Source organism: Procambarus clarkii, chromosome 27 (assembly GCF_040958095.1).
Source record: "Procambarus clarkii isolate CNS0578487 chromosome 27, FALCON_Pclarkii_2.0, whole genome shotgun sequence".
Lineage (NCBI taxonomy): Eukaryota > Metazoa > Arthropoda > Malacostraca > Decapoda > Cambaridae > Procambarus > Procambarus clarkii.
This window is the reverse complement of record NC_091176.1, coordinates 34,224,630-34,234,472: the sequence shown is the minus strand read 5'-3', so window position 1 is coordinate 34,234,472 and position 9,843 is coordinate 34,224,630. Positions and strand designations below refer to the sequence as shown.

The following is a 9,843-nucleotide window of genomic DNA, read 5'->3' as shown; positions in this document are numbered from 1 at the left end:
CTAGACAAATTTCCTAGACAAATAAGTAAACTGGGAATAACTATATGACCAGAACAGTAGTGTAGGGACACGGCCAAACTGGAGATTTGATATTAAGGGCCAGGCCGTGATATCAGTAACTTATAATCTGTAACATAGTAACGGGTGCCAGATGGTCACAGTGAATAGAAACGGAGAGTAGCGGTCTGTTAAACAATTAGTTGACTTGTCCGGCCGAAACCCTTAACAGTGGTCGCCATCACTAAAGTGGGTGGCCTGTCAGAAAGTCCCAAAGGTGTGTAGAAATTTAGACTTTAAATATTGGTATGATATAAGTGTGTTGAATGTGTTTTTTTATTATTTGTGTATAATTCATTAACCTTAATGAAAAATGTTTTCATTATTTTTATATCTGTGTTATGTTTTATATATTATATCTTTTATATCTGTGAGAAGGCATTCAAGTGAACTACGGTGTCCGTTAGTATCCCAAAGTAATTCTAAGTCTAAAAGAAAAAGCGCTGGAGCTTAAAAAAAAATCCGATTCTGGAGTTAAGTTAGCAAATAAAAATGTATTTAGTAGCACGACAAATTACAGACAATCCATGTGTTGAGGGGTTTAAAGCAGAAAAAAATCCGTGGTGGTTGGTAAGTACTATGGTCTAATATTGCACACGGGAATGATGCAGACTGAACTGCCACACTGAACTGCTGCTAGATTATGACACACAAGGTAGATGAGCAAATTCTCCAACAGGAGATTTTAGACCAGTCCCCGTCCACCAGTGGTGCAAATGTGGAGGCTACAGGAAATGTGGAAACTCAAACGCAGTGGCAGGCAGAATTGGAACTGAGGAAGTTGCGATTTGAGGCAAAAGAATCTCCAAGAAATTTGAGGCAGAGCAAACTCAGAAGAAGTTGTAAACAGAACTAGCTATAAAATGGTTTAGAATCTTTAAACGGGATTAGACTAGCAGAATTGGGAATTAAATAAGAAAACACCGGTATGGTTGATTTGGGACAACCTGGGCAAACAGTTACACAATGGCACCAGTGCACACATTAACACGGAAAGGACATTAAACTCAATGGAACCAGTGCACACAGTAACGACAATGAAAACCAGGGCACCAGTGCACAGTGACACTAGTGAACACAATAGCACCTATGCACAAAGTAACCCCAGTGAACTCAATGGCACCAGTGCACACAATAAGAATATTGAACACAAAGGTATCAGTGTATACAGTAATACCAGTGATCACAATTGCACCAGTGAACACAATGGCACCAGTGAACACAATGTCACAAGTCCACACAGTAAAACCAGTGAACACAATGGCAACAGTGCACACAGTAAGAACATTGAACTCAATAACACCGGAGCACTCAGAAACACCAGCAAATGCATTGGCACCAGAGCACACCATATAAGCAGTGAACACAATAGCACTAGAACACACAACAAATATATTGAATCCAGTGGCACCAGTGCACACAGTAGGGATACTGAACACAATGACACTAGTGCACACAGAAAGAACATTGAACACAGTGGCAACAGTACCCACAGTAACATCATGGAATACAATGGCACCATTGCACAAAGAATCACTAGTGAACCCAATTTCACCAGTGCACTCAGAAAGGACACTGTACACCAGCTCCAGTTCACAGAGTAAGGACATTGAAGCCAATGGCACCAGTGCCCACAATAACACCAGTGAACACAATGGCATTAGCGCGCCCCTGACAAATCAGTAAGCACAATGGCACTAGTACCCACAGTTAACACCAGTGGAGACAATGGCACCAGCGCACATAATAGGAGCATTGAACACAATGGCACCAGAGAACACATTATGGACATTGAACACAATGGCACCAGTGCACACATTATGGATATTGAATACAATGGCAACAGTACACACAGTAACACCAGAGAACTCATTGGCACTGTTACGAACCTTACCTCCTGTGAAGGTTAGTACTTATTATAAACTGTTTATTAATACAGAGTGGTGGATTAGAGAAGGTTCTTAAAAGAAATCTGCAGCTGGCAACTGGGAAGCCACGATATTACCCAGCCAGCTAATTAGTACCTTTTGAGAAGGAAATTATTCAGGAAGAATGTGTATTGGTATAGCAAAAGTATGTTATTCAATAATTGGCTCAATAAAAAAATTGCATGGGGAATATTGTAAATTGAGTCAGTAAAGAGTTTGATTGGAAATGTTGAAAAATACATTACATGACGCAACCAGGGGGGGGGGGGGAGACGGACGCCATTTTTTACCTGACGCGGAGCACCAGCTGTCTGACCAGCCCTTGTTTTCTGAAGGATTTCTTCGGCCGTATCATACGATAAGCCACAGGGTTCTATTAACAGGGTTACAAGGAAGAGTAAAATACTCAGATAGCCTACTGGGCAGTTTCTGAAAGAGACAGTCCAGTTTTCCTAGGGATTTATATATGTGTGTCACCGGCTGAGAGAGGTTGTGCTGGAGTGCACAGTTCCAGTGTAGGACTAAGAGCTATATGGGGACCTGAGCCCCATTTGGGTGATAAGAAACAAGTTTGTTTTCCTTCTGAATGCATTGATAATAATGAATGAATTATGTTATGCATTGTTGCGTGTGTTTTATAACTAAACATTTGTGTCATTTATCTACTAGATTGTTTCCCTATGCCGTGAATTCCCCTTGGCACAATTAAAAGCCTTATTTCCCTAGACAATAAGGTATATGACGAGAACATGATAGACAGCATTGCAAAGAACAAGAACATTGAACACAATGGCAACAGTGCACACACAACAAGAACATTGAACACAATGTCACAAGTGCACACAGTAACACCAGTGAACACAATGGCAACAGTGCACACAACAAGAACATTGAACACAATGTCACAAGTGCACACAGTAACACCAGTGAACACAATGGCAACAGTGCACACAACAAGAACATTGAACACAATGGCACAAGTGCACACAGTAACACCAGTGAACACAATGGCAACAGTGCACACAGTAAGAACATTGAACATAATAGCACCGTATCACTCAGAAACAGCAGCGAACACAACAACGACATTGAAACCAATGGGACAGTGCCAAAAGAAATACCAGTGAACACAATAGCACCATTGTCCACAGGAACACCAGTAAACACAATTGCACAAGTTAAAAAAATAATGACATTGAACACAATGGAACCAGTGCACACATTATTGACATTAAACACAATGGTACATGTGCACACAGTAAGGAAATTGAACACATTTCCACATGTACACACAGTAAGGATATTGAACACAATTGCACCAGAACACACAGAACATTGAACACTATGGCGCCAGTGAACAAAGTAAGGACTTTGATCACTATGGCGCCAGTGAACAAAGTAAGGACATTGAACATAATGCCACCATTACACAGAGCAACACCAGTGAACACAATGACACCAATGCACACAGTAACACCAGTGAACATAATGGCATCAGTGCCCAGAGAAGTACCAGTGAACAGAATAGCAGCAGTGCACACAGTAACACCAGTGAACACAGTGGTACCAGTGCACACAGTAATACCAGTGAACACAGTGGCACCAGTGCACACAGTAACACCAGTGAACACAGTGGTACCAGTGCACACAGTAACACCAGTGAACACAATGGCAACAGTGCACACAGTAACACCAGTGAACACAGTGGTACTAGTGCACACAGTAACACCAGTGAACACAGTGGCACCAGTGCACACAGTAACACCAGTGAACACAGTGGCACCAGTCGACATAGTAGATAAAGCAGAGGATTTTGGAATCACTAAGATCCATTGGCATGATTGTAATCAAGTTCATTATGCCCAAGCAGGCAGCGATCTAAAAATATGTATTTCCCTCCTTTTAGATATGGACAAGACAGCCCTGTTTTAAATAAAGTCTAAATGAGACTGATTACAAAATAATATGAGATAATTCTTGTATAATTTACCCCAGCACTGTGGCTTAGCACAACAACAACAAAATAATAGAACCTACTTATATAAACATCAATCCAAATTTTAATATCTGCTCAGGGCAGTGGTTACCACATGTCGCAAACGATTGTGTAACTTAGAGGTTATTCCCTATTGCTTACACGTCTTCCCAAGACACCTGACTTGACGCTATAAAAGCAGCTACAGCTGGCATTCTCGCAAAGCCTGAGTAACTTCACAATATACACACCAACACCTCAATCATATTGCTCACAATGTACTCAGTAGGCCTGAGAAACTTCACAAGACATTCATCGCCACTGCAACCCGTTACGGGGGTTTTAACAACGACAATACGCTACAAACGCCTAAAAGTCAGGACTCGCCCCATGGACAGTCATGCTTTCACCAAAAGCGACCTCTTGAAGATCCTAAAAGAAGGCGCTAGTATTACACCCAGAGACCTTGGTCAAGAAGGGGGGTGAATATCGTGCTCCTCTTCTCGTGTGTGGAGGATCACGAAAAAATCCAAAAACTCGATCGCACACTTCGCCAAGTGCACCCCTCTCTGTCCTCTCTTCCTATTTCAGTACACCGCCGACAGAACAGACTTTATCAGCGGGACCAGCAGCTGGATCACTGGTCAAGGACAAACGAAGATCATTACCAACAACGAGGAAGAAAACCCGAATCTTGGGTTATTCGATGCTACATTATGCAGCACCGACGACGACAAGCGCCCCACCATGAAGATATCCTTCACCACCTTATCCACGGCTAACTAGGCTGCCACACATGGTCTCCACTGCTTCGGCATCAAGATTCCACCCTTTCAAGTGAAGAAGGAACGATTCCATAAGCTCCAACAGTGCTTTCGGTGCTGCGATTACTCCCACCCCACCAACAAGTTTCAGCACCCTGTCCAGAAGTGCAGCCTTTGCGCCCAGGACCATTATTACTTCATTTGCAAATCCAAAACCTATTGCTGTCTGCTCTGCAGCGGCAATCACACTGCAATTTCCCACCACTGATCCCGCAGACTGGAAATCATTAGGATCCAGACTGAATCCAATAAAGCAAAACCTTCTACTTTCGCCGCTGGAGCCACCGGCAGCAAACCCAGCACCTTAGCTCCCACCACCCTACTAGAAGACTTTCCAGTCCTACCAAACAGTGGCTCATCCCAACAGGCCACCCGGCCTCCACAATGGGGACCTAAGGAACAGCTAGCACTCTGACAGTCCCTTGCATCAGGTGCAGGCATTATCCCTGGTCTTATTCGACTAGTGGAGAGGCTTGCCAGACCAGACAATCAACGATTCGTCTAAGAATATAACACGCTGTACCTAGCTAATGGCCTGGACCCCATCCTATCCCCGGGCACAAGTCTCACAATCTCAACTACCACTCTGGAGACTACCACCAGGACCAACACGATGTCTTTCTCAACACAGTCTCTAGAACCACCCAAGACCTGGGCAGCACAGAGGATTGTGCTCCCTCTCCAGCTTCAAACACTCTCCAGCTCCCAACTACCATCACCATCTCAGCAAGCACGCTAGCAGACGTGCTGTCTTCAAATATTAACAGCAAGACCAACGCTCCTGAAAAAGCTTTTACCACTAATCCACGACACCTGAGCCAACCTCAGACTGTGAGACGAAAGACAAAGCAAGCAACTACGGATGTCACGGACTCCTCATACGAGGAAATATTAGTAGGTGCTCCATCGCCGCAGCACAAATACGACACCTACTCGCTACAAGACCTCCTCATGGAGGCCACCTCACCAAACTCCAATGACATTTGGCTCAGCCAAAGTCTCAGAAAAAGAAAGAACGGAATACCTATAGCTCTACACTAACCCATCAGCACCATTCCTGTTACAGCCAGCCCTCTGAGGCTGAAATCCACCATGAAGACCTCCCCTCCTTCCCCAAACCTGTAGTATGAGCGATTGATATAGATAATGGCTCCAAACAGCCTCCACAAACGGAGCTCCCCATAGCCCGTGCTACTTGGAACTTTTTGTTCTGAGTAGCTGAATCTAAAACAATAACAACAACGTCATTCTTTCAAATTGCTGAAAACGATCCCGGCTAACGACCAAAATATGGAGTCTAAGTTTCTTTGTTTTCAAAAAAGGGGGATTAATATCCTCAAAGAGGAACATAATAGAGCATTACCAGTTAACATAATAGGAATCGGTTCCCTTATTGTTTCAAGTGTAGGTTAGACATCTAAATGAGTTTCGGTGAATATAAATAAACGCTGCCACGTATGGGCCAATAGGCCTTCTAAAATTTCATTAGTTCTTAAGTCCATAGAATCCCTGGATTATTTAAAAAATGGATTATACATAGATATGAGAGAGCTTACATGGATATAATTAGGAGCTGCCTTGCTTGAGACTTGGCCTCCTGCAGTTTTCTTTATTCTTATGATTTGCAATATTTGCATTATAAATACCAAAAATAATATTTTTGGGCAAATTGTACATTGTTCAATAAGCAACTATTTTGGCTAAGTGTGAGATTGTTACTATGAAATATTGTGACATATCACAATATTCGTCGTCCCTTCACCTTCTAGTGTGTGGTCTGGTCTACTTTAGCCACGTTATTGTAACTCATCGCCTTCGCTTGTGACAAATCATTTGTAATTGTGTGACATTAGCAGCCCATTATCCTGTTTAGGTAATACTTATAGTAACGATGAGGACCATTGTACATATATTGGTGTAAAAGGCAATTAAAAGGTAGAAATCGGTAATATTGAACTTTTACAAACAGGATTTTTTTTTGTATTGATGATGCAAAGAAAATTGCACCCAACTTAACCATCCTAGGCCTAATACACGCTATCTGAGGCCTAATATAATGCATATATGTTAAATACTAGGCCAAGGAATGTGTATGTTTTGTTTTTAGTTTTTGCTTTTCGGACTGTAAAAAGCGAATAGTACCAAACTCTAATAGACAAATAGTAATTGTCAATTACGTCAATGTATGTATGATGGTCCACATAGTTACCAAAAGTACTAGTTAAACAGGAGGATGGGTGGGACATTAGTTATGTAAAGTGCATAACGGTATATAGATGAATCTTACTGTCTCTTTATATGGTGTTGTATGACATTATTAATGTAAAGTGGAAAATGAGGGCATGTGAGTGAGTCTTACGGCGTCTGTTTATGGCGTTGACATCAACTCCGGCTTGGAGGAGCAACTCCACCACGTCGTTGTGACCATTGAACGCTGCATAGTGAAGGGCTGTCCAGCCTGTTGACAAATATCTCCATTAGAATTATGTATAAAGCTTCAGAAGCTTCTGGTATCTATTGAAATATTCTTGCATACGTGCATGAGATAGATATATTAGACGAGGAAGGGGGGAGTAGCCATATATGTTAGAAAACTTTTTATATGTAGTCTCAAAGAGGGAATCAGAACTGTGCCACAAACAAAAACTATTTAGCTAGAATAAAACGAAAACATTAAAATCTTATAATAGGACCTACAATAAAATCAGTATTTCTGTCATTGCGACTTTCATTTTAGTAGAATGAACCGGCTTAAGAGAACAGGGAATAATGAAGCAGAAGATTTTCTTGAATTATTTGACGATTGCTTCCGTAAGCAAACACATTAAGGAATCAATGGTAGGAAATATTATTTTGGACTTAGTGTAAACTAAGAGGGAAACGCAAATTAATGACATCAAAATAGGAGGTGAGCTAAGAAACAGTGATCACAAAGAAATCGGATTTAGCAGAGAATGGAATAGATTTGTTCGAAAAAAATCCAGAATAGTACCAGATTTACGAAAAGCTGATTTTAATGTCCTAAGAAATTGTTTGGGTGAAATAGATGTGGGATGAGCTGGTCTTGGAACAAGACAAGAACCCAACGATGAGTGATGTAAAAAAAGATTTCGATGCGGATTCAAAATAAAACTTACTTAAAAATATTTTAAGCAGAGCACAGGAACATAGTATACAATACAAATGAAATAGATCGAATAATAATGACTCGAAATGGATAACAAACAATCTGAAGAACCTCATAATAAAAAAAGAGAGCTTGATACAATTTCATACAAAGGGATTAAGAATAACGAAGTCTGTTATGAACAAGAATTCGTACAACTGGTTAGAAATGTTAAAAAAGATATTAAGAGGGCAAAAAGAAACTATGAAGTTCGCATAGCAGGGAAATCAAAGACAAATCCTAAAGTTTTTTCAGTTATATCAGAAAAAGATTAGAGAAAGGATAGGTCCATTAAAAACTGAGACCAATCAGATAACTGATAATGACGAAAAGACGTGTAGTACTTTTAATAAATATTTTATTCCTGCATTTACTAAAGAAAAACTGAACATTATGCCTTCAGCCAAACATGTGGGTGGAGAAGAGGACAGGTTGATTAATTCAGCAGTTACCAGGGAGGATGCTATTAAACAAATAGTGAAACTCAAACCAAACAAATCTCCAGGGCCAGACGAAGTGTTTGCCAGGGTGCTTGAGGAATGCAAAAGGGAACTTTGCAAGCCATTGTCTACCATATATAACAGATCACTAGAGTCAGGCAGCATGCCAGAGTCGCAGATGGTTGCTTATGTGGTACCAGTTTTCAAGAAATGAGATAGATCACATGCGTCAAACTATCAGTCAAATAGCATAAAATCTATTGCGGGAAAGTTACTTGAATCGATAATTGTAAATACCATTCGTCTTCATCTTGAAAAACATAAATTAATAAATAATTCACAATATGGTTTTACAAATGGCCGTTCATGTTTAACAAATTTGCTATCATTTTATTCCAGCATAGTCGAGGCAGTTGATAGTGGCAAAGTTTGTGATGTTGTGTACCATGACTTTGGTCAAGCTTTTGATACAGTGCCCCATGAAAGACTGATTAAAAAGACAGAAGCTCATGGTATTGGGGGTGTTATATTATGTTGTATTAGGGCATTGCTGTACCAAACGAAACAGAGTTAGTGTTAATGGGGTTAAGTAGAGTGGGAAAATGTTGTATGTGGAGTGACTCAAGGCTCTGTCCTGGGAATCTGTTATTTATAATATATATAAATGATTTAGATTCAGGTTTGAGCAGCAATAATTGCAAATTTGCCGATGATACAAAAATCGGGAGGGAAATAGACACGGAAAAAGACTCCCTATTACTTCAAGACGATGTAAATAGGGTCAAAAGATTGGCAGATGAAGTTTAATGCTGAGAAGGAAAGGATCAGGGGAATAGCGCCAAGCCATTCCGACTAGATTGCACTTGGAAGGGATCAGAATAAGGATTTAGGGTTGGACGGGGGGGGGCGGCAGTTACAAGATATGAGGTAGATGGTGTTGAGATTGCGAAGTCGTATTGCGAAACGGATATAGGAGTTTTGATTAGTAAGAATATAAAAGAAAAAAAATCATTGCATAAATGTTCGAACTAAGAACATAAGAACAAAGGTAACTGCAGAAGACCTATTGGCCCACACGAAGCAGCTCCTATTTATAACCAGTGAAGCCCACTCATATACATGTCCAATCCACATCTGAAACAATTGATGGACCCCACCTCCACCTAGTTTTGCGGAAATTGGTTCCGCAAATCAACAACCATGTTACTGAACCAGAATTTACCCATGTCTTTCCTAAATCTAAACTTATCCCATCCCATTTATACCCTTTGTTACGTGTTCTGTCCTATGTTGATACTTTTAATACCCTCTTAATATGCCCTTTGTTATGCTCATTCATCCACTTGTACACCTCTATCATGTCACCCCTAATTCTTCGCCTTTCTGGAGAATGTTATTTAAGGATGTAATGCCCCCTTTTAAGGGGACATTACATCCCGATTTCCCAAAAAAG

At 40.8% G+C, this 9,843-nt stretch overlaps 2 protein-coding genes across 2 annotated transcripts; both read left to right on the top strand.

Moving 5' to 3' along the window:
* The first annotated feature begins 1,094 nt into the window (after positions 1–1,094).
* Positions 1,095–1,661, top strand: LOC138369231 (probable serine/threonine-protein kinase clkA). The gene has a single exon (XM_069332172.1). The coding sequence runs from the start codon at positions 1,095–1,097 to the stop codon at positions 1,659–1,661; it is 567 nt and encodes a 188-aa protein (XP_069188273.1).
* An 87-nt stretch (positions 1,662–1,748) lies between these two features.
* Positions 1,749–5,825, top strand: LOC138369230 (uncharacterized). The gene is made up of 4 exons (XM_069332171.1): positions 1,749–1,962; positions 2,712–3,010; positions 3,308–3,563; positions 5,416–5,825. Exons 1-4 carry the CDS (start codon positions 1,749–1,751, stop codon positions 5,823–5,825), a joined length of 1,179 nt encoding a protein of 392 aa, XP_069188272.1.
* The last annotated feature ends 4,018 nt before the right edge of the window (positions 5,826–9,843 follow it).

Coding starts and splice junctions, on each gene's coding strand:
- LOC138369231 (XM_069332172.1), top strand. CDS start 1,095: ATGAAAACCAGGGCACCAGTGCACAGTGACACTAGTGAACACAATAGC.
- LOC138369230 (XM_069332171.1), top strand. CDS start 1,749: ATGGCACTAGTACCCACAGTTAACACCAGTGGAGACAATGGCACCAGC. Junction 3,011..3,307: donor CAATGGCAACAGTGCACACA/GTAAGAACATTG, acceptor CAATTGCACCAG/AACACACAGAACATTGAACA. Junction 3,564..5,415: donor CAGTGGTACCAGTGCACACA/GTAATACCAGTG, acceptor TTCTCAACACAG/TCTCTAGAACCACCCAAGAC.